Raw genomic sequence first — 24,403 nt, 5'->3', positions numbered from 1 at the left:
TTATGGAAAAATTGGGTTTTCAGCAAGGTATGTTCGATGCTTACAGCTGTTTGGCTCTTGTTTTGCAGATGGGGATTTAGCCCTGCAGGGAAGCATTGGAGGTCTGTCCCTAAGTGACCTTACAGCTCACGGGGAGTTTTACAGAGAACGTTTCACTACAAGTGGTGAAGAAGCACTCATTTTTCAAGTTTACAAGTATGAATTGAAACCTCTGGTTATTGGCCTGAGTCCTATTAGCAAGATAATGTCATATGAGCTATATTTTGTTGTAATTGTTGAAGTTATATACTGCGAGCACCAGTTAAATCCTGTTCGTTATTGTTTTGTAAGTGAATAATGAATGGCTCTATTTGTAAAATGGTGTTAAGATAGAAAACTAAATTCTACTTTGGTCCTCTATCACAGATATGGGCGGCCAGATCCATTGCTGCAGAGGGAGTGTGATATTCGTGTCACTCTCAGGATGGCATCTGTTCAGTATGTGCACACCCAGCGCTTCCAGGCCGAGGTGGTTTCCTTCATTCAGCACTTCACTCAGCTTCAGGATGTCCTGGGCCGGCAGAGAGCAGCAATTGAAGGACAAACAGTACGTTGGGGTGTTGCTTTTTTGTTCTTTTCCATTCTTTCCCAGCAGACTTCTGTAAGTTGAAATGAATTTTTCATAATGAATCCCTTTTTTAAGCAGTGAGTTGTCACATAGTCTTCTCATTCCCCTTCCAGTTCAGTGTGGACAGTGCAATTTAATGTTGATTCTAGCACCTGTTGTGCTGGTGTTTGCTGTTTCCGTCAATCTTTTTGAACTGGACTTTGTTCTTTGCTGAAAAGAAGAGTTTAGTTTCGCTTTTAAACTTGTTGTATAAAATCATTACAACATTTCGTCTTAATTTTATAAGTTGTGTTCCTGAATTCAGTACTAATCAGTGTGAAATAGCCACCTATTTTCTGTAAACTCGAGTTTCTAAATGTGTTTTACAGGTAGCAGTGCCAGAAAACCCCAAGAAGAGTCTTTCATTGTTTTAATCTGAAAATGTTATGATGAACACTTTATAAAAGTACTAAAAAAAAAAGCAAAGTATGCAATGGGCTTCCAAGTTTTTCTGATGCTTCAGTATTTGTAGGGAGTGTGTAAACAAGAGGGGGAATGGCTGTTTATGAGGGTGGATGGTGATAGGACAATGGGGAATGGTTTTAAACTGAGATGGAAGGTTTAGGTTGGATATGAGGAGGAAGTTTTTCCCCCAGAGGGTGGTGAGGCACTGGAACAGGTTGCCCAAGGAGGCTGTGGATGCCCCATCCCTGCAGGCATTCAAGGCCAGGCTGGATGTGGCTCTGGGCAGCCTGGGCTGCTGGTTGGTGACCTGCACACAGCAGGGGGTTGGAACTGGATGAGCTTTGTGGTCCTTTGCAACCCAGGCCATTCTATGATTCTATGAACCAAGTTTTCAAACAAACGTTTGCTCTCTCTTTGGGCAGCCTGGTCTTGTGAGAGGTGTCCCTGCCTATAGCAGGGGGATAGAACTAGATGATCATAAAGGTCCCTTCCAACTGAAACCATTCTATGATTCTAGGTGAGAGACAAAGCTCAGCGAGCTTCCCGGGTTCTTCTTGATATTGAGGCTGGTGCTCCTGTGCTGCTCATACCTGAAAGCTCAAAATCCAACAGTCTTATTGTTGCCAATCTTGGAAAACTGAAAGTGAAGAACAGATTTCTGTTTGCAGGCATGCCTGGCACCTTCTCGCTGAAGAACAAGGTGAGAACATTTCTTCTCAGTTTCTCTGCTTGGGACTTTTCTGGTTCTTCTCTCTGTACATTGGAGCTGGCTGCAGGTTCTTGTACCCAGCTGCTCTGTTCTGCACATGCAGTGCCTGCTTGTTGAGGCCTTCGGGGCAGTGGCAGGTTGTGCTGATGGAGCTGGCCATGTAGGAAAGCTGGACCAGCTGGGTGCACACCTGCATGTGGGGACATAAAAGACTTTCAGCTAGACCTCCTTCTTCCATATAATAGCAGAGAACGGAGGAATTTCAGAGCTGAAAGTTGTTGGAAAATGCTGGAGAACAGAAATTGTTTTAGTTTGTTTTTTGCTTTCTGCTTTTACTTAATGAAACCAACTATGTGTGGTTGGTTTCACTAGGTGAAACCTAAGAAAAAGCTTCCAGTATAGGTTTGAACCAAAGTTTTAAGTGCAAGGAAGGGAACTTTGAGGTTAGGAAAATCCATCTGGGAAGGGTTTCTAGAATTAATCTATGCAACAAAATGGGTGGTTGTTCTGGCAGTCACTCATTCCCTTCTTAAAGAGGAGATGGGATTCAAGTGACGTGCCATTGCTGCAGGATTTCTGTCCATTATTGCTGTATGATTAATACCTCACAATGCCTTTACTGAAAGATAGCACTAGATTGTAACATTGACTTGTCTTCTGAGTGCTGGTTGTCTGCTGCACTCTGTTGTGCAGCTATATGTAAAGATTCATAAATAGAACATCCCCCAGATAATGATAGAAGGGTACAGGAAATGTGTATGTAGCAATTTTATTTCATTTTAACAGGACTGTGTTATGTAGCACTCAGGTATTTGGTGATTTAGAGCAGGATAGAGATGTGTTTTGGTGTTGGGTGTTTTGATGCGGGGCTGGGTTTTGTTTCTCAGTTTTGCGTTCTTTTGTTTTCATTTTCTTTCTCTGCCTTGTTTATTTTTTGAGGATCTGATTTTGCAAGGCAATGCATACAAGGATCCAGTTTTATTTGAGGTATTTCACATCTTTGTGGTAGTGTTAAGGTGCTCCTCATTAACTAAAAAATCCTACTCTTGTGGAATTTAGCACTTAAAAAGTCCCCACCTACATTAACGTGTAAAGAATTTGCTGAATTCCATAAGATTCTGAGTTGAATTTATTATTGTGTGCTGTTTATGCGTGTTTGAGGAGCTATTAATGTGGGTTTGCCTAAACTCATGGATTTACAATGATGTGATGTCTTCTCTTTGCATGTCCTCTGCAGCCTTGTTTTATAGGGCCATGCTAAATGCTCACATTTTCAAACTGTTGCTCTTGAACTTTGCTTTTTTCACTTCTGGACATTTTAAGAATAAGGATAAGGGGTTTTTTACAAAAAGCTCCTGCAGAAAAATCCTGGGACACGCTTTGATATCATGGCTGACACCCCTAAAACAATATCACATACAGAAGTGTTTATTCCCTTACTCTAATAAATGTTAAATTGCTGACGTGGTCTTGCAGAAATCACTGCCTATTGAAGGTATTCTGCAAAACAGCTTTTAAAAGATTTTTCCTATCTTTATTCTACAGGAATGCTTGATATCTTGACAGTCTTAGCCCATTGTGTGATGTTAATTTCATTTATATGGGATTTTGGGGGAGGTGTTCTGCCAAAAAAAAAAAAAGACATTTTAAATTATTTTCTCCTTGGGAATGTTTCACATCTTCCTTTGAAAATGTTTCTGAAATGATGTGTGTATATATATATATTTAAAGGCAGTATTTTTTTCTGTTAAGGTGATAGGAGAAAAGCTTGACCATCTTTCTGCAGTGGTAAAAGATAATGTAATTCATAGAAAACATTTTTTGGTTAAGGATGTATGGTCAAGGATATTGAATGTATTGGGCCCTTTGTATTTGAAGGGGGAAAGCTATTGTTAATCATAGAATTGCTTTCTTTAGCAGGATTCCGTTCAGTTTTCATCTCCTTTGGGAACTCCAAAGCACAGCATGAAGAAAACCACGAGTGCAGATGAATCCAAAGGAGTGCTGGAAGGACTGTTCATGAAAAAGCCATCAGGAGGAAATGTTTCTAGGCTGAAGAGTGAGCTGAATTCATTGAGTAAGCCACAAGGACAGCAGTCCAAACTAGCTGTTGTACCAAACCCTGAGAGCCCAGGTATGTTACGAACACTAGGAACCCAATTTAGTTCTTTGTGTAGAATAATGCAGTGCCATTTCACATATACCTTGTGAACAGAAAGTGCTTGGTTTAAAGATTTTAGGTTTAAGAGTAAGTAACTTGTTAGTTTGTGTGGATTTTGCAGTTTAAAGGACTAGAGAATTTTAGTTCAGTTTCTGGAAGAACACTGCTGCAGGTTGAGTGTGTTTTAAGATGGGTATTATGAACATAAGGAGTATTGTGGACTCATAGTTAAGTTCACTTTTACCCAAGCTTGGTATCTGATAGTTACAGATATTGATGAGTGTGAATAAATATCAGAATAACTTCCAGGAGAAACGAAATGTCTTTTTTTTTTTTAGGTAAGTTGCATTAGTTCTGCAAATTCTTTATTTCTTTTTGCTTTATTCTTTTTTCTTGTTTCATGTGTTATCTCCTGTGCACTTGCAGAGGATCACATCTGCCTCTTAGACTGCATTGTGGTTGATCTGCAGGACATGGACATATTTGCTGCAGAGAGATACCCGAGAGAGTATTCCAAGGCTGTGGAAGACACAAGTACAGACTTGAGCTTTCCATCCTATTGTGTGAGGCAGACAGGAGGAAGTCTATTGAAAGAACCTTTCAGGCTGAAGTTGCAAGTAGAGAGAAACTTAGACAAGTGAGTTGATCCAAGTGGGATCCTTCTATGCTGTATAGGAAACACACAGCGTTTCACATTCCTTCTCATGTGTCTTAGAGTATTCCCTGCTGTGCTGTAGTATCTTGAAAACCCATTTCTTTTCTTTGCTGTAGAGAGCTGAGTCATGCAGTTGCAGACATACTGATACACGGCAGTCTCTCATCAGTCCATTGCTCTCTGGATTTGCCTAAATACAAACTGATACGTGGCTTGCTGGAGAACAACCTTGGGGAACCCGTGGAGGAGTTCATGCGACCTTACGACCTGCAGGATCCAAGAATTCATGTAAGAGGAACTGCAGGTTTATGCAGTTGAAATTCTGCCCTGAAATACTGCATTTCCTGACTGGGCACAGCATGTGTTAATTTGTCGTAGTTCATAAGATGGACTAATTAATTTAAAAACTAACAAACAGACACAAAAAAAACCCAAAAACAACAGAGGAATAGTGAGGAACTTTCTAACTTGTAGATACTGCTGAGAGTTCAGGGTTTTATTCTGTAACACTTTTGTCCTTCCAGCTGTGGCTTGCAGATATAAATCCATATTTCTGAGATTCTCAACTTCAGAAGAGATGTGAGAAATGGGTGCCATTGTTTGCCTTCCTAAGAGAAAAAAGTTAAATCTATGAAAACTGTACTTCAGGGCTTTTTCTGTCTGAGGTGTTTGTGCTCAGCTGTTAGGTTGCAGCATGCTGTCACCACGTTAAGAAGCTTAAGATTTTTCCATAGGAATAGAACTTTTTGAAGAGATTTGAAGGTTCTCCTGTAAGCATGTGCAGGGTGATGGCACCTTTCCCATTGTGTCTGTGATGTTCTTAATGATTTATGAAGCTGCTTTTTGTCAAAACCCCTCGTCTTATAAATCCAGAAGAATTTCAGTAATAAAAGCTTTGCAGCAGAGCCTTTTTATTTTTATTTTTTGAGTAAGTTATCAATTACTACCCATCTTCTAGGGCTGTAGTCAAACACAGTCCATTCAGGGAGAAGTGTGGGCAGCACCTGGAAATAATCATCATTTATCCTTATTAGTGGGAAGCATTGTTTTCACTTGATCTTGTGAGGCTTCCAGGCATTATGTTGCACAGCTGTAATTTTTGGAATGAAATGTGTGACCACAGCAGGGGAAGATGCTGTGAAATGTCTTTTTCTTTCTCTCAGCAATGTTTAATTAAACTCTTTAAAGGAGAAAGACTCTGTAACTGTTTGCATTTGTCCTAAATAACAAAATGTAGTTAAGAATGAGATTTAAACAGATGTTCTTAAAAAGAATGTTGGTCTTTGATGCTTTCAGACAGTTTTGAGTGGAGAAGTGTATACTTCTATGTCTTTCCTCATTGACATGGTTAATGTGAGTCTGGAATTGATGGATCCAAAAGGAAAAGATGAGTGCAGCTCTTTAGCCAGGTATGAGTCTTCTTTTGTTTCTGAATGCATTATCTGAACCAATTCTTCATTATAGGACAGGAATTAACTTAGTCATGAAATTAATAAATAAAGCAGTAAATAACGAAACAGTATTTCTTAATTGGTGCCCAAATTGGCAGTTTGTATCTCTGTGGCATGAGATGTGATTATTATTGTTTGAAAAATTAAAGAGGTGAGCACAATAACATGCATATTTGTTTGGTAAGTGACTTGGAGAAATAAATGAGCTACAAGATTCTTAGATGCCTTCTTTTTGTTCTCCTAGATTTGATTTTAAGAAATCGAAATTGCTTTTTGAAAGCTCTTCAAACAGAACAAAGTCTGTAAATTTGGTTTCCCATTCCATGATGGCGTTTGACACGCGTTACGCTGGGCAGAAATCCACAGCAGGCATGCCCAATGTGTTCAATTGCATCTTCCAGTCATCAAAGAATACCAGCAGTCCAGGAGCGATCCAAATTGAGCTGCATTACAGGTTGGTAGTTCATGATTTAATTACTTTTGTCATAGGCATTCTGTAATGTTTTGACCAAGTTTGTGGCCTGTTTGAATCACCACTGCTTAGAGCTGTATTTGCTTCATAGGTCTGGACTGGGTTTGTGTACTTGTATGCATTAATACATGCTGTGCAAAAGCTGTTTTTCCAGTAGGTGTCACACTTCTCCTTCTGAGAGAATCAAATAAATACAGAAATTGCACTTTGTTCAGAAAGCAATCTCTACATTCCCTGCTGTGTTCTATGCCATGTTGTTTCTTCCTCATCTTAACTTCCAGGGATGCTGAAAAGCATCAGGAAGTGGATAACTGTTCCATTTCTTGTTTTGAAAATGGGATTGTAAAGCATTGACATTTAACTTTATTGACATGACAGTCCATTGAGAGATGATAACTCTGATAACTGGTGATAACTGACAGAAACGAGGATGAGGTGAAACAACAGGAGGTGCTGTGTCCATGTTGGATCACACTGACTGGCCCAGCTCAGCTTTCCATCTGCTTTATGAGTTTGATACCTCCTGAAGCAGTTGCTGCAGCAACATGGGAAAAATCTGGGGACTGTGAAAAACTTTGAAGGTATTTGGTTTGAAGTTTAAGGCCATAGAAAGGAATTAGTCATACGAATTTGGAGGATGTTTGATTGCTTTAAGTGCTTAAAAGATGTTTGCATTGAAAAAAGGCTTCAAGATTTCGAGTTGAATAAAAATGAAATGCCATGGGATTTATTAAAACAAATGAACAGCAACAGCAAAAACATCCTGGGTTTTCCTGTGGTCCTTGATCCAGTATCTGCCTCGTTGGGAGGCTTGGCTTAGCAGAGCCTGATCTGTTTTATGAGTGATGGGTTCATGGAATTTTCTTCCCAAATGTTTTGCTATCAGATTTTAGCCACATAAGCACATGTTACATTTTTATTGGTGAGAGCATCCTTGGCACTAGATGGAAGCTATTGCAGAGCTCTGCAGTTCTGTTCTACTGGTTCATGTCTTTTGGAGATATCCTGGAGAGCCAGGGAGTGTTAAAGGGTTCTGCTATTGGAAGCAGCACAGGCAGCCTGCTTCTCACAAAGGAATGACACTTCTTCAGAGATTTAATAGTCTAGAATGTCTTGGATAGAAAATTGTTTCATGGAGTTTAAGCACTTAGATTATTTTCCAGTTAGCATGACCAAATGTAATCGGGATCGTGAAGTCAGACAGCTTTAGTCTCCCTAACTTATTCAGGATGTGATGCTGAAGTAATGGTGGGCTAGCATTATTTCTGGATTGCAGAGAAGCTTCCTCTGCTACAAAATGCTGTCGGAGTGAGAGAAAACACATTGTGAGTCTGATCTTTCACAGGGGCATGGAGCCAGGGCTAGGCTTCATGTGCAGTGTGTTAGCTTTGATACTGAACAGATGTAAAACAATGATAATAACAGGTCTGGTTAAATGAACACTGAGATTATTGATATTAATTTGCACTGTGCAAAAGAATAAAGGGAGCTCTTAGAGTTTGTTCCATCATTTTTCAGTTCACCTTTTGTATCGCTGCAGCTTAGAAGCTGTTTCTTGCAATTGAGCTGTATTAGATTTCTGCATGTACAGCAAGTTAATGAATTTCAATCTGTTTAAAAACTTATTTTTAAAGGCCAGACACTTTCTGAATTATGTGTACCCATATAAAGTTCCATGTAGTTCTTAATTCTACTACTCTACTTCCCACGTTTGAAATAAAAGCAAAATATGAAATTTATAACTATGCTTCTCTGTTTTGAATAGGTCTACTAAGGATTCCTCCAGTTTCACAGTAGTACTGAACAATCTCCGTGTGTTCTTAATATTTGACTGGTTGTTACTGGTTCATGACTTTCTGTATACTCCTGGAGATACCAAAAAGAGGGAAAATGTCCTTTCTTCCCGGCAACGCACTTACAGCAGTGAAACAGGGGTGGTTCCAAAAGCAGTGAAAAGTGGAGTAGTTACAAAACGTTCATCACTACGCGTGTCTACAGAAAAACAGCTGGAAGTTAAGGTCAACGTGACAGGTAAATGGGTTCTTTATTACAGTGCTTCACAAGAGCTTAATGGTATTTAAGATTTTCTTCTTATTATTCATCATTCTGTTTTGTTAAGGAACCGAATTTGTGGTCGTTGAAGACATGTCTTGCTTTGATACGAATGCAATCATTTTGAAGGGGACCACTGTTCTCACTTACAAGCCCAAGTTGTTGGATCGTCCTTTCTCTGGTAGTTTGTTTGGCATTGAGGTAAGTAGAGATAAACTTCATTTTGTATAGTCTCTCAAATTAGATGAATTTATGGGGATACTTGATGTACATATATAGCGGGAGTAGTCAGTAGATTATATCTAAGGCATGTTAACTCCCCATCAAGTGCTCTAGTAGTTTTGAGTGAACTTACATTGTTTGTGCTTGAAATGCTTGACTGTAATTTCAAAACACTGCTAAGAGTTCAGCTTCCATACATCAACTGGCAAATTAGTTGGAAGCTGGGGCTTGACTAGATAGGCACAAGTTGACACATCCAGTAAAGGCCTGTAGGCTGAGATCATGACTGATTTGCAGAGGATAAGCAGTACCATGTCATTGGAATATACATGAGTTGGAATTTGGAGTATGTGAAGTGATCCTTGAGTCCTGTTCAGCAAAGTCAGACACACAGCTGGAGAGAGCTGTGGCCAGTCTTGGGAGAACTGACTTGAAGAAGCTCTTAAGAATATAGGAGTGCAATGAGAACACTGAGTGCTGTATGAAAGTATGTAGTTGTAGCTGTATAAAAGTATGGAGTATAAAATATATCTGGCATAATATATCAGCAAAGCCTAAAAGATTTACTCCATCTAGGAAAAGAAGGCTGGGCAGAGGCGTGATAAATCTTAAATGATTTTTGTAGACCAAAGAACAAAGCACTTTCCATATCTGGGGTGGGAGTAGTGGAATTAAGCCCAGAAGTAAATAGTTGGTTGGGTTTCAGAATCTTTTTTTCTTGGGTTTACAGAATTACAGGTCATTGGGATAAATTGTCTGGAAAGCTTTTGGAGCTGCTCTGAGAGTTCACAAAGGAATTGCTATTGTCTGTAGAGAACAGTTTGGCTGTAGTTCATATACTTTTTGTGGTTGAGAATCAGTCTTTGATTTCAAAGCCCAAGTATGTTAGCTTGCACTTTCAGATTCTAATTTCAGTATGTTTTTTTTACCCACTTTTTAACTTTTAGGTATTTTCATGCCGGTTAGGGAACGAACAAGAGACTGCATTGTCAATTATTGATCCAGTCCAAATTCAGGTGGAACTCGTTGGGAACGCTTCCTACCCGAGTGGCTCGGGGCTGTTGGATGCTTTCAACAGTGAAGACTTCCCTCCTATTCTAGAGGTAACATCAGAGGGCTGAATGAGGCTGTGTGCAGTGCAGAACACAGTAACGTGACCTTATACAGATTTCTCATGCAAGAGAATCCAGTGAGTAGTTTCAGTAAGAAAGGAAGAGCAGTTTTTACTGAAAAGGGCAAAGACAGCCATGCAAAAAATGCTGGTAGTAGCAAGGATCAAATGAGTTCTGGGATCTCTTACAGAAAATAACAGCAAGGGAAAAAACGGTGGGCATATAGTGCAGACTATTAGACTACTAATAACTGAAAGAAATAATTGTTTATTTTCTGTATCTAATAATTAGTGTTTTCTATTGTATTGAGGGGAAAAATAATTAGAAATTTGTTTTTCCTATTACACCAAAGCAAAATATTTTCCCCCACCTCCAATTTTTGCTTTAGATATTAAGAAGGAAATAACAGAAACATAGTAATTTTATTACTGGAGATTTAAAGCATCTTCATGGTATGTTAGTATTAAATTTTGTTTTATCTTTTGCTGCCTAAAGAGGCTGTGGATGCCCCGTCCTTGGAGGTGTTCAAGGACAGGTTGGATGAGGCCCTGGGCAGTCTGGGCTGGGATTAAATGGGGTTGGTGGGAGGCTGGTGGCCCTGCCTGCTGCAGGGGGATTTGAGCTTGATGGTCTTTGACATCCCTTCCAATCCAGGCTATTCTGTGATTGTATGAAAATATTTGTTGCTAGCCAAAGTATACAAGAGAAGTGAAAATAGAAAATCATAGAATCGTATCACAGAATGGCCTGGGTTGAAAAGGACCTTAAAGATCATTTAGTTTCAACCCCCGTGCTGTGGGCAGGGTCGCCAGCCACTAGACTGAGCTAACTGAATCTTATTTTTTTGTGTTCTTTTGTTTTCATTAGATTCAATTGCAAGCATTGGATATTCGACTGTCCTACAATGATGTCCAACTGTTCTTAGCAATTGCTAAATCAATTCCTCAACAGACAAGTGCAGCTATGCCTGAATCAAGTGCATCAGTTGCCGAGAGTACTACTAACCCCACTTCATCACTGGTGGCTGAGCCTTCTTGCTTGACAAGTGAAAACAGAGAGATACCCAAACGTGTCTTGGATCCTGTTCTTGGTAGGTTTTCAACTCCTGTAACTGCTGCAACTTACTGTTCTGTTTTGGTGATTTGGTGTTTTGGCACACACTTTTTTTTCTTTTTTAAACCAGCACTGAATCTTATGCTTTTTCTGCAGCTTAAATGGGGTAAAACCCATTTTTCATTCAGGTGTATCTTATTTTAGAAATAAAAACACGTAGATAGCTGTCAAGGGTTTATAATTGGCTGAGTGTTTAATTGCAGAAGTGCAGCTGGCTCGCCTTCAGGACTTGGGATTCAGTATGGAAGACTGCCGCAAAGCTCTTCTGTGCTGCCAAGGTAAGCTCAGGTATTCAGAGTTGGCCTTTGGGTTCTTCCTGTTACCAAACTTTCAGACTGTAAGGCAGGCAGTATTTCCTTCTCTGCTTCACTTTGGCCTGTTGTTACCCACATTAGCTCTGTGTTGACATCTTCTTAAGCATTCTCATTTCTCTGTCCTACTAAATACCACTCTCCAAAGGTTCTTCTTGGCTCTTGAGATGTCATCTGGGGCATGTGGGTGGATTTCTCTGTTGTGGTTCTTCTCCCCTGGTGTACCTGTTTCTTAGCATCATCCATCTCTGTAGAGCAAGTATTTTCATCTCTGCCTTATGAATGATATATTTTACTTGTGCATACAGTACATGTAAAGAAAATGAAGGTTCATTTCCTTAGGCACTGTCTTGTTTCCAACCTTCTTTATAGGTTTTTATAGCATTAATAAAGATTCATATTATGTTAACGCAGTTTGCAAACGTCAAACACAGTCTTTCTTCTTAGAAAACACCGTTGTGTTTGTAATCTTACCACATGGGTGTGTTTGAATAGAGCACATTCAGGGTACTTTTTGTGTTTTGCTATGCATTCTAAGGGAGAGGCAGTTAATTTGTTAAATCTATGTGGTTTTCACATCACCATCTACTTTCTAAACGGAACATCCTTGTTTTGAATGTTTGGTTTTATTTAAGGTGACTTGAAAAAAGCAGCAAGTTGGCTGTTTAAGAATGCTGAACCTTTGAAATCACTTTCCTTGACGTCCTCTGGTCGAGATAGCCAAGGGATTGTGCCTTTTCAGTTCATCTCTGGGGTGGAAATCAAGGCAGAAAGTATATGCATCTGCTTTATTGATGACTGCATGGACTGTGATGTGCCCCTTGCTGAGCTAACATTCTCACGTGAGTACCTGTTTTGCAAAGTGAGTTTTGCTGTATATATGTATGTATGCATATTTGCTGTGTAAATATATATGCATGCATATCTGTCATATACATAATGACAGAGCTTTCCGTTCATTGCTTATTAACAATGCAGTAGAAACTTGATGATGTTTGTTTTGCATAATGTTCGCTTTTCTGGCAGGTTTGAATTTCCTCCAGCATTTGAGGGCCAATCCTGAAGGCAGTGCTCACTTTACCCTCTCTGGAGATTATTATAACCGTGAGCTTTCAGGTAAAATACTTGGGGTTTTGTTGTCTATGTAAGTTTAGGAAAACAATCTGGTGTCCTACAAGAGCCTGAAATCCACCTAATGTGAGATGAATACAAGGGAATGCAGTGTGGACACGATCCTGGACAAGATAGCTTACCTTGATATGTGAAGGAAGAGTGGGGAATGTGGAGAGATTGCTGATAAAAAAAGTTACACTTAAGTTTTTGCATTGCAGTAGAATCATAGAATCACAAGGTTGGAAAGGACCTACAAGATCATCTAGTCCAACTGTCCTACCACCATTGCTACCCACTATGCTACTAAACCAAGTTTCCAATTCAGTTTTCTAGTTGAGGACGTTAAAGAACTTGAGGGTACTGATGAGGCTGAAGGCAATGGATTGACATAGTAAGACCATTGCAATTTATATTAATAGAAACAATAATTTCCTTTTAGTGCTTCCCTCAGAAGTGCAGCATTTCTGCAAGTCTCTACATGTGCTCTCCACTGGTTTAAGTGGAGGATCTGAAGCAGCTTTCTATTAATGACCAATTTGAACCTGTTGGTTTACAAGTTCCTCTTGAATGCAGGGACCTCATTATTGGGGTTGTATTATTAAACTCTTAGGTATGTAAGCAGCATTCCAGTGTGGCCTTCAACTGTGTAACACACGTGATGTGTTGGGTTTATTCTCAGGCTGGGAGCCATTTATTGAGCCATGGCCATGCTCAGTTTCTTGGCAGCAGCATGCTTCAAGCCGCCTCCACCCTTCCCGACTGAAGCTGGAAGTAAAGGCCAAACACCGTTTGGATGTCAACATCACCTCTGTCTTCTTAGGTATGTAGGAATATTCCCTGAGAGCATCGCTGTACAGTCTTAATTTTCACTTTTAGTACTAAAACAGCAGGTAGTTCTCATTGAGCCTTGCTGGTGTCCCGTGGATGGAGGGAGGGAGGCTTGGCACGAGTCCCCAGATACTTGAGATAATATTGTACACAGGTGTGCATTTAGGCAGCCTGTATTTTATCAGATACTGTGAAAGTGTAAAGACACGAGCTACATACTTTAGAAGTTAGCAGGAATTCTTTTCTTGGTCGTATGAATTCTATCAGATTCATATGTTTCTTGAAATTTCTCTATAATCAGGAACAGGCTTTCATCTAAAGCTTTCCATACATACAGTACTTCAAAATATTTTGTTAAGCTCATCAGTTTTCAGTGCATTGAGAGGCATAGTGGGGAGCTGCTTATTTTCTGCAGTCTTTGAGAACTGAAGTTTTCAATTCCCACCTCAGCAAATTAAAATATTTTGTTCATCATTAACTCAGACTTTATGGGCGTTTCTGTGTTGTGAGGCTGTGAACGTTGCTGAAAGATTATGGCTTCTTCTGCATGCAAATCTGTATAATTTAATAGTCATAAGTGCAGAGGGCTGAGCCTTCAGGTGAAAAAGAAGAGCCTTCCTTGTTCCTTGAATATTCATTTGTTTCTCCAGCAAGGTCTGTGAGGTTGTTGGAAAGAGGGAGGTAAGGTAGGAGGAAAAGACAGTCACCATCAATTCCTTAGAGTTCCTGTGGTGCTTTTTACTACTAGCAACAACAACAGGCTGGTTTGATTAATGCTGTTTCAGAGCACTTAATTGGTGTCTTCATATTTATGGAGGAATAGATGTATACCTCTTAAAAAGAAAAGAAAAATGGAAACTGCCTCCAACACAAAAACATCTTCAGATTAATTGCCTTTTCAGAGAGACCTCCTATGTTGCTCCTGGAGTATCTTGAAAAATAGGGATTCTGCTGCATGTTTAAAAACAGAAGAGTCCCTTAAGAATATAAACATTTGTTTTTGAAGACAGCACTGTGATTTCATGAGCTGTTATGTCTCTAAATTATGTAAGTGGGTCATAGGAAAAGCAGTGAAATAAAAGCTTTCCCATTAAAGTGGAGCAGGCTTAGGCTTATGAATTTAAACTACTTTTTAACTGCTCTTCTCTTGGCCACTTTGCAGACATTTACTTTCTGTGCTTTATTCTTCTAGAACAGTATGCAAGCACCAAGCAGTCATGGATGGAAGATTACTGTAAACAGGACAAAGAAGTAAATGCAATCAGTTCTGAAGAGTGGATGGGCTCTTCAGAGGATTCACCATGTTTTGGACAGAGTATGATGTTAATTAATCTTTCTTTATTTGAAACAATCCTGACAAGCACAGTCATTTGTCTAATGTATTACAAACAGAAGTATTAGGCCTTCACAGCATACAGTGAATTGTTAGAGGCTATCTGGCCAGAACATTAAAAATCCTATTTTCTGTTCAGTTTTTCCGTTCTTTAATAACAAAAATCTTCACTGCTTCTCTTGAGTGAGAACTTGGCCCTGTAGTTCTGCTTCCTGTTTTAATCATGCTTTCACAGCAGCTCTGAGTAACAGCACAAGAGATGGGGCAGCTCTTTCATTTTCTCCTCTCCCAGTATTAATTCTGGAAGAAGTTTTAGTAACTCAAATACCAGCCTCACATGAGCAAATGGGTGAAGAGCTGTACAGTGATTGCATGCTGCCAGCTGTCCCTGTCCTCCTGCTGCATGATGGGGAAGAGTCTACCTTTATTTATGTGGTTTTGCTTACCTGCTAACTTTGTCTTTCCTGTCTGCCAGGCCTTCCTCTTGTCTACCTTAGAACTAGGAGTACAGCCAGTTTGACTAACCTAGAGCATCAGATCTATGCTAGAGGTACTGTATAGCACAGAGAGAATACAAGCTGCTTTTTTATTTTTTTTCTTTTTTGGAAATCTGTACAGTAAATACTGTGGTGTATGTGTGAATTGCCAGTAGAACGATCTCTATATTTTAAAAGGAAAAAACCACAAGAGTTTTTATGGCATTTCATCCCATCTATCACCTTAAGGTCTCCTCTGAGCCCTTCAGCAGAGAAGGGAGGAGCAGAACTGTTCCTTTGTGGGAAGACTCTTTGAGAAAGGCTATATGAATTGTTGGCTGCACAATATCCATTTTCTGAGGTATCTTTCAGGAAGATATTTTATTTTTGTGGGAAAGAAGCATTTATTGCTTGGCTTTTTGTGGGCACAGCAACAAAAGAAACAGCTAAATGAATTATGAAAAACTCCTTTTTTTGATAAATCTTTTATTTTCTGGTGCTGGTCTCAAGATGCAACTTTATATTATGTTTTCTTTTGAAAATCGAGCCACAGCCCAAAAATTCCTTTTCACTCAAAAAAAAAAAAAAAAGAGTAGCCTGCCAATTAAATAGCAGAGTAAAGTTCATCTGACTCCTGGTTGTGATTTTGTTGAACCTGAAGTAGGCAGAAAATGACATGAAGTCAAACTTCATATCAAAAATACAAATATTTTTAAGTTGCATTCAGCAAAAATAACCCAGTGCTTCCATTTTAAAGAATTCAATTTTTGTACTTTTGAATTGAAAAGGACCTCCTTGGTGAGATGTAGAGTGATCAGATTCATGTCTCCATCAGCACAGTGAGGAGTAGAGCCGTTTGTTGTCCTTCGTTTGGGAGAAAGCTATGTGCAGCCGTCAGAAACTCCTTCACAAACACCTCCCCACCTGCTCCCCCCTCTTCTGCCTTCCTACACTTGTGCTTCAGTTATTCTTGGTCAGATGCATGGCTGCATGATATACTGGAACTTAATGGAAGTCATCCTTTGGAGAGAAATTCTGTGAGGCGTTTAATTCCTGTCTTTGAGCAGCTGATTTAACGTGTCTGCCTTCTGTCAGCTCTCATACAGAAAGATGTATGTGTTCAGGGAGCAGCCGTTTATCTTCCCTCCTAAGTAGTTGCTGGGATTTGGCAGGGTTTTTTTTTTTCCTGTCCAAACACAGTAAGTATTTTCACAGACGTGATGTACAGCAGCACAGAAGAGGAGAGTAACATTTGGGTGCTTGTTAGTAATGCATCCTTGAGAAATGCCAAACACTGTAGGTGAAGTTTCCTGTTCAGAGGGCTTTGCAGAGCCAGCACTTCAGCAAGACCAGATTACCTCTGGCTGCAGTCTGGTTAGTGCACAGGGATTATATACGTATCCCATTTTCTCTTTTTTCTCCTTTTCTTTTCCTTCCTTTTTATTTTCTTTTTTCAAGTTGATTAAACTCAGTTCCTCTGGTGTTCTTAAACTGTATTACCAAGGCCAGCAGATGACGCAGGGAAAGATTTTGTACCATTTCTAGAGCAGTTAATAAATAAAACTTTAAGTGGTTTGAGTAATCTGCTAGGCCATTTCTTAGATCTGCTTTTCTAGACGTGGTACAGATTGTGGTTCACCAGCCATTGTCTCATCCTGTGTCTGCATCTGCTGAATCTAGATGATCTTAAGGGTCCCTTCCATCCAAACCATTCTATCTTTCTATGGATATTTCTTTCATAAGTATTTAGACAAGTCTTTATTCTGTCTTACAGCTGAAATGAAGACCCCAAAACGCAGACAGCCATTTGTGCCCTTTGCTCTCAGAAACCATACTGGATGCACTCTGTGGTTTGCTACCCTCACTACAACACCCACCCGGTAAGAAGTGGGATCGCTTTGGCAATACCTGTCTGGCTTCTCTGGGATGTCAGCCAAACCCAATTGTCCTCAGTTCTTCTGTTTTCTTGCTGGGATCTTAGCTCCCAGTCTTTCTTAGTCAGGAGCCTTTTCTTTGTCACTGAGATACTGTTCTAAAAAACAAAAAGCTAATCAAGCCCAACTCCCACAACCTTTCTTCATAGCAGAGGTGCTCCAGCCCTCATCTCGTGGCTGCACTCCAACACTTCCACATCTTTCATGTGTTGGGGGCCCGAAGGGTATGGTTCTGTTTACAGGGCTGGGATGTGCTGGAGGCTCCAAGTCATGATGTGATTCTCTACACAGGGCTGCACTGTCTCACAGTGGGAGTCCAGGAGTTGTTCCTGAGGAAAATGGGACGTTGCTGGATGATGCCCATAATGTCAGTGAGTGGAAAGAAGTTATCACAGGGGAAGAAGTTCCATTTGAGTTTGAAGCCAGAGGGAAACTCAGACACAGGTGAAGGGGTCAGGCTGCAAAATGTGCTTTGACACACTCGTATGTAGTGTATAGAATCATAGTGACGAAGATGCCAGTAGATAGTAAATAAAAAGGGGTTAAAAAAAATCTTTTAATGTGTTTTTTTTTTTTTAATATTTAAAACTCTCTATATAAATGTGGAGTTATCAGTAAGCAGCTTGTCTTCTGGTAGGTGGAAGCTATTCCTGGATGTGAGCTCTGGTTTAATTGCTAAAACGTTTTAGAAAGTTTTGTATGTGACAGGGGGAGGAGGGACTTGCTGACATAAGTGTTGTTGGTCTTAAGAACTGGCAAACAAATATTGCACGTGGTTTTGTGTTTAATTTTGATGTAGTCATACTTATCAGTGTTGAGTAGGGAGAGCAGAACAAATCAGGTCCATAAACAGAAAAATTCTTGAGGTTTTTTTCCTTAAGTGCTAAATTGGTGAGATTTGTTTCCTCGTTATGCAGAGGATGTGTTTTATGTGAACTGTTTGGTATTCACCCTGTAAGAGAACACTAAGTAGTAATTTAACTTAATCTAATCTGTAGGCACACGCATGATCTGAGGATTCACCAGCTGCAAGTGAGAGTGAATGGCTGGGAAGAAGTCAGCCCAGTGTCTGTAGACAAAGTTGGAACCTTTTTCCGCTATGCTGCACCAGACAAGAATTCCTCCTCTTCCACTGTAAGCTCTGATTTGAGGTGTGAGCCTTAACAGAAATGTGTAGGTTGAGGGTAATGATGCCTACAAGGTTTTGGTGTGACAACAGCTCCTGCATTGCATGAGACTGTCCTCTTTTGAGTTGGTGTGAGCTGGGAGTGAAATGGTGAACTGACAGTGTTATGCACAGCAAACAAACCACAGGGCTAGCCAGCATTTAGCCTGCATTTAGCACTTAGAACTGCCAATGACAGAGATAATGTATTAGGGACAGAGCCACAAAGTTGTGGAGCTTGAGCTTCAAATCAGCACTGCAGGCCAGGTTGGATGTGGCTGTGAGCAGCCTGGTCTGGTGATTGGTGACCCTGCCTGTGGCAGGGGGTTTGAAGCAAGATGATCATCATGGTCCTTTTCAACCCAGGCCATTCTGTGATTCTATAATACAGCAGCTATTTTTATTTCTTTTATGGCAGGAATGCTTTCTCTGTGGTTGATTTACTTAAAATTAACAACATTGGCAATTCCCTGAAAGCCTGGAGATTGTTGAAATGTGTGGCAGCTTGGACCAAATATACTTGTCATGAAGGAAAAGCACAATTGCAGTAAGCAGCAGGCTGGCAGGCAGTTGTGATTGAGACTTGGTGATAGAAATGGTCGTGGAGTGTAGAAACTAGCTAAGCTTTAAGGTTAGCTACTGTAGAGAATGAAAGCTGAGGTCTTTTTGGTACAAAATAGGATTAGAATTTATTATTATTACCACTAAAAGGAGCCATTAGTCTCTTATTTGGGTAATTCCTGATGGTTTCATGTTCAAGTGTATAAAGCATCATCTCTGTCTGCAACTTGGTTTGTGAAAGAGAAAAGTACAAATAAGCAGGAACTGCTATTCAGGAACATCTGTGGGTAGTTAGTTTTTAATGAATGCTCTTGCTTCAGCTTCATTCTTCTTTTAAAGCAGTATTACAATTAGATTAAGCTAATATAGCTCTGATGTCTTCAAAGTCGTGTTGAAAATGAGAAAGACAGAGTAATGACAGCCCTTAGTTTATTTTTCTGCAGTAATGTTCTGTGTTGCAGCTGACAGTAATATCTTAAAGTGAACACTTCTGCCTTTCCTGTTCGTTTTCCTTCCAGCTTGGAAGCCCAATAAGTAGAACAAATATAATTCATCCACAAGTTTATGTAAGTATATATTTTCATTTTTTGAGAGCTACTGGAATAAGACCAGCATAACTGCACAGGTGGACTGGCTTCTGCTTTCGCCACAGGAAACAGAAGTCAGGTTCAGCTGTGACAGGGTTCCTCAAATGCCAGTTTTCACAGTCTGAGCAAGCACTGGAGCTAGACGTGTGCCCATGTAATAAAACTCTGACTTGGAACAGCAAAGCAGTGCAGCCTGTTACCTACTTTGCTGAGAAATTTGGAGCTGTTGAGCTCAGTCTCACTTCTTATATACAATGAAATAAGTGCCAACTTTGAAGTTGAAGTCTCTGCTGCTAATTCTTACGAATATCATACTCTGTAGTTCCAAAATTTGCTGCTCTGTTTTAAGGAAACAGAGAAGTAAAATTGTTCTCTGTTGCACAAACGTTTTGGCCTAAATAAGCTGAGCAGAAGAGTTCCAAGTACGCCTCTTTGGAGACTGCTGAAGTATCTGCCTCCTATACTACTTTGTCTTGTCTAAACTTAAAATCATGTGTTCCCCAAATCAGTATACACAAATAGGAGGGTCATAAATCATACTTGGGATGCTAAAAGCAAGACTATCTAAGAGCACAGCCAGAACAAAACGCTGATTTGGGGAAATCAGGCTGTATTGAAATGTCTTCTCTGCAGAGCTTATTGAACACGTTAGTGCATGCATCTGAAGATGCAAACAGCATCTGCTGTTCCTGCTCTTGCCAGCACAGATAGTCTGGGTAACGAGCTCTTGATATTCCTGTTGAATAAGGCTTATGATTAAAACTTCAGGAATTTATAAAATAATGTACTTAGATTCTGTGATTAATTTCTATATTCTTCTTACTAGGGCTTGTATCCCTTTGAGAAAGATGCTGAGTTAAATGTTTAGAAATGCTTCCTGATTGCTTGACTGTGTTCTGGGAAGAAGACACAGTATTACATTATATTGTTGTGAGACTGCATGTACTGTGGGTGCTGTACTTGGTTGCACTCCCTTCACACATTCTCACTCCAGCAGTTACTGCAGTATTGACCTGTCCCTCTATTAGATACCTTTTATTACCTTCTATTGCTTTTCTGTTATCTTTCAGTTTTCTTCATTGCCTCCTGTGCGTGTGGTATTTGAGGTAACCATGGAAGGCAGTGCTCGGAAGGTGATCACCGTGCGCTCAGCCTTGATTGTGAAGAACAAGCTGGAAACACCCATGGAGCTAAGGCTGGATAGTCCTTCTGCTCCTGACAGTGAGTGCTGTATGCTCCTGCCACGTGCAAAATCTTCACCTCCCTGCTCTGGAAGATTTGTTGCTGCCTGTAACAGCTAACAGCAAAGTCAGCTTCCGTGGTTGGGGAATGGGTGTTGTTAAGAACAGCAACGAAAGCTAGAGAAACCAGTAGGATTTTCCTTATGGTCCAAGCAAACAGGGAGAGCTGAGACTCTGTAAAGATGGATTTGAATTTCTGTACATGCTGTGTTACACCTTTTAGCAATAGGAGGCTTAAGGTGTTGGCGTGCAGAGGTGAAGTCTAGAAATGTAGTGACATGCTGATAATCTACCAAGAATATAATGAATGAGATCTTTTGGAACAAGCATCACTAAAGTATCCAAGGAAGAACTTGAGCTCCAGCAGATTTCAGATTTACATCCTTATTCCCCTACCAGAATAGTAAGGCTTAGAACAACAGGTTGATGCTTGAAACATAGGTAAAATAGCTTGTATTTCACTTTAAAATGTAACTTGTTGCTCTAAAAATTTATTAGGTCTTACTATTTGAAAACAATTTCCAGTAGAAAATACCTTTCAGTGAAGAAGCCCAGTTTGTTCTTAGTGTTTTCTTTTCTGTTTGGTTGCAGAACCTGTAGTTCTTCCAGCAGTTATGCCAGGAGATGCCTTTGCTATTCCGCTGCACCTCACGTCTTGGCGTTTACAAGCCAGGCCAAAGGGACTGGGAGTCTTTTTCTGTAAGGCTCCAATTCATTGGACTGATGTTCAGAAGACAGCAGAAGTTTGTAGCAGCAAGCGGGAGTGCCATTCCATTGAGTCTGAGAACAGCCGCTTTTTCAGGTTGATTGAAGCCCTGGTTGTTTCTCTGTAAACTGTTTTCTGGCAATTTAAATGCTGTGTAACTCAATAATAGGAAAGAAAATTCGTAGAGGTAGAAGCTTCTGCAGTTTAATGGGATGTTTTTCTTGGTCGCTAGCATAATAAGAAAGCACTGAATGTATAACTATTTCTGCAGGGCTCCTTAAGGCCCATATGGCAGAACCTGTTGGCAAACATCTGAGCATAGAATCATAGAATGGCCTGGGTTGCAAAGGAGCACAACGTTCATCCAGTTCCAACCCCCTGCTGTGTGCAGGTCACCAACCAGCAGCCCAGGCTGCCCAGAGCCACATCCAGCCTGGCCTTGAATGCCTGCAGGGATGGGGCATCCACAGCCTCCTTGGGCAACCTGTTCAGTGCCTCACCACCCTCTGGGGGAAAAACTTCCTCCTAATATCCAACTATAAAATCACAGAATTTAAGACCATTCCCCTTTATTGGTTAGTGCTTTATTAATGCCTATCGTAAAGGATGAAACATTAGAAAATAGTGTGGACTTCCTGTAAAAAGGCAAGATTTGGTTATTCCATTGAGTTCATTGGTGACTTCTGACACACACCTGTTTGTCTTCACAGATTTTGTGTGGCGATCAAGAAAGAGAACTACCCTGATTACATGCCCTCCAGCATATTTTCTGACAGTGCTAAACAGATTTTCAGACAGCCTGGCCATACTATTTATCTTTTGCCAACAGTGGTGGTCTGTAACTTGCTGCCTTGTGAACTTGAGTTTTATGTTAAAGGGATGCCAATCAGTGGCACGCTGAAACCTGGCAAGGAGGTGGCATTGCACACAGCTGATACATCTCAGAACATCGAGCTTGGTAAGAAGCTTTATGGAACAGGAAATGCTGGTGTTTTCAACACAGGCTGCACTTGTGGTGCTTAGGCACTAATTATCCTTAAGCAGAGTTCCTTTACAAAACATTTTGCTGCTTGTGACTTAACGAGGTCAGAGATCTTTGCATGGAGTGGTTTTACAAGTTAATGTGGGTGAGCTGTGTGAAATATTCAGAAAGGGCAAACGATGGGAAAGTTCAATGGTGTACTTTAATGCTTATGTGCCTTCTGTTGTTTCTGTTGTTCTGTTTGCTTATTCCCAGGAGTACGGCTAGAAAACTTCCCAATCTGTAAAGAGCTGTTGATTCCTCCTGGGACACAAAACTATATGGTGAGGATGCGATTGTATGATGTCAACAAACGCCAGCTGAATTTGACCATAAGGATTGTGTGTCGTGCAGAAGGTTCTCTGAAGATACTCATTTCAGCACCATATTGGTTGATCAACAAAACAGGTGAGTTTTACAGTGTCTTCTTTCAGAAGTACAAGGATGGAATTTGGAAATGAAGATTTCATGCAGTGTTTTGGTTTGCTTTCTAAACAGGGCTTTTAAATTCCCCTTCAGAGGATTTAAATTTGCAGGAAATATACTACAGTGCCAGTAGTTGGTGTTATAAGTGTTGCAACAGATAACTTACAGTGGCTCTACGGCAGACTTTAAACACAGATAATTTAGTAGTCCTTACGTAGCTGCAAACAAATTGGCATAGGTTAGACTGTTAACAATGTGGTTTTCAAAGGCTGAAATGCCTTCAGAAAGCATCAGGTCTTCAACAGTAAGTTGCAGTTATTCAAGAAGCTTACACTGGTGCTGTCAGAGCTGCAAGATCCTTTTTCACTTGTAGGTTCTGTGCTCACAGCTATGATGGCTTTACTCCTTCAGCAGCTCAGGTGGAGATTGTGGATGCAGAATTGGAGTGTGTGCAGACTAATGGCTGACATTGCAACAGGAATTTTAGGCTGTTCTTTAATGGGAACAGCTTTTGCCATTCTCATCTTGAATTCTTGTGAGAGTATGATTTGATAACTCATTTTTTTGTGTTTCCTTAAAGGATTGCCACTCATCTTCAGACAAGATAATGCCAAAACAGATGCAGCCGGGCAGTTTGAAGAGCATGAACTTGCTAGAAGCCTCAGCCCACTTCTGTTCTGTTATGCTGATAAAGAACAGCCCAACTTGTAAGTGCCACTGAGAGAGGAGCAGAGGGGAGGAACCTTGTTAAATAGGACTGTAATTGACAGAGGATGGTGTGCTGGGATGTTAGTATAGATGGCAGCTAACAGGGAAAGCTTTTTCCTAAGATCACCTGCTCAGTAGTGGTAGCAGTCCCTTGGAAGCCCGCGTGCAGCAGAGGTGTGGTGAAGGATTTTGGAAAGCAAACTTGTCAGTTATTTTATCTGGGATCAAGGAGGAAATCTACTTTTTCCTTGTCACCACCTGATCCTTTCTTTAAATCTGTTTTCTTCTTACCCTTAGCTGTACGATGCGGGTTGGGAAAGGCATCCATCCTGAAGGCATGCCAGGCTGGTGCCAGGGCTTCTCCTTGGACGGCGGTAGCGGCGTCAGAGCCCTCAAGGTGATCCAGCATGGAAACCGACCAGGCCTCATTTACAACATTGGTACGTGCTGCGTTTGAGAGACACTGTGGAGCTACAGAAAGGAAACTTGTTTTGCTAAAGATTTGTGAGGGTCTGCAGAAAGGTGTTAGACAAGAGGTATCCTAACAACTCACACCTCTGTATTCTGAAATTGGTTTCCCTAAAAAATTGGTTTTCAGTGATTTTTATTTTTGCATTTAGGCCTTAAGTATTGGTAAATGTATTTACAAAGCGTTCTTTCATTTTGTGGTTCTTTATCCCCCTGTACACTACTTCTAAGTACATCTGAAATCCCACCTCAGCACTATCTCTAATTTTATTCAGATGTCCATATGCTTTGTGTATTAAAAAGGGGAATAATTACATTGATTTTTTTCTGGTCTTTTGAGAAGAGAGGATTTTTTTAGCCTTGATGCTTATTATCTCTAAATTCTACTTGAGATACAGGGGGTAACAGGTACATAAAACTGCATTTCCTGTTAATATTTCACAGGAGCAGATGGCATGACAGAAACTGTACATCTCAGAAACTCACTGAAAATAATTGTTAAATATTGTTTGAAAGTTATCTTTAGG

The 24,403-nt window shown here is 40.3% G+C and overlaps 1 protein-coding gene across 5 annotated transcripts in view; it reads left to right on the top strand.

Annotated features, from left to right (window-relative positions):
- The window catches only part of VPS13D (vacuolar protein sorting 13 homolog D), an 88,093-nt gene that overhangs the window by 19,640 nt on the left and 44,050 nt on the right, over positions 1-24,403 (top strand). For 2 of the 5 annotated variants that reach the window (XM_048968067.1, XM_048968065.1), the window contains exons 23-50: positions 69-195; positions 406-586; positions 1,569-1,751; positions 3,678-3,894; positions 4,348-4,558; positions 4,693-4,864; positions 5,873-5,985; positions 6,272-6,481; positions 8,265-8,530; positions 8,619-8,752; positions 9,721-9,876; positions 10,753-10,975; positions 11,202-11,276; positions 11,945-12,151; positions 12,336-12,425; positions 13,102-13,242; positions 14,443-14,565; positions 15,059-15,133; positions 16,834-16,939; positions 17,285-17,437; positions 17,992-18,127; positions 19,238-19,285; positions 20,377-20,527; positions 21,139-21,349; positions 21,964-22,211; positions 22,491-22,682; positions 23,281-23,407; positions 23,706-23,848. In XM_048968067.1, the coding sequence (XP_048824024.1) occupies positions 69-195; positions 406-586; positions 1,569-1,751; positions 3,678-3,894; positions 4,348-4,558; positions 4,693-4,864; positions 5,873-5,985; positions 6,272-6,481; positions 8,265-8,530; positions 8,619-8,752; positions 9,721-9,876; positions 10,753-10,975; positions 11,202-11,276; positions 11,945-12,151; positions 12,336-12,425; positions 13,102-13,242; positions 14,443-14,565; positions 15,059-15,133; positions 16,834-16,939; positions 17,285-17,437; positions 17,992-18,127; positions 19,238-19,285; positions 20,377-20,527; positions 21,139-21,349; positions 21,964-22,211; positions 22,491-22,682; positions 23,281-23,407; positions 23,706-23,848 (4,419 nt within the window). The remainder of the gene's footprint in view (positions 1-68; positions 196-405; positions 587-1,568; positions 1,752-3,677; positions 3,895-4,347; positions 4,559-4,692; positions 4,865-5,872; positions 5,986-6,271; positions 6,482-8,264; positions 8,531-8,618; positions 8,753-9,720; positions 9,877-10,752; positions 10,976-11,201; positions 11,277-11,944; positions 12,152-12,335; positions 12,426-13,101; positions 13,243-14,442; positions 14,566-15,058; positions 15,134-16,833; positions 16,940-17,284; positions 17,438-17,991; positions 18,128-19,237; positions 19,286-20,376; positions 20,528-21,138; positions 21,350-21,963; positions 22,212-22,490; positions 22,683-23,280; positions 23,408-23,705; positions 23,849-24,403) is intronic. The other 3 variants (XM_048968066.1, XM_048968069.1, XM_048968068.1) reach the window with 3 other exon arrangements.

The sequence above is a fragment of the Lagopus muta genome, chromosome 21 (genome assembly GCF_023343835.1).
Source record: "Lagopus muta isolate bLagMut1 chromosome 21, bLagMut1 primary, whole genome shotgun sequence".
NCBI lineage: Eukaryota > Metazoa > Chordata > Aves > Galliformes > Phasianidae > Lagopus > Lagopus muta.
The sequence above is the reverse complement of the archived record's forward strand: the minus strand, read 5'-3'. Positions and strand labels throughout refer to the sequence as shown.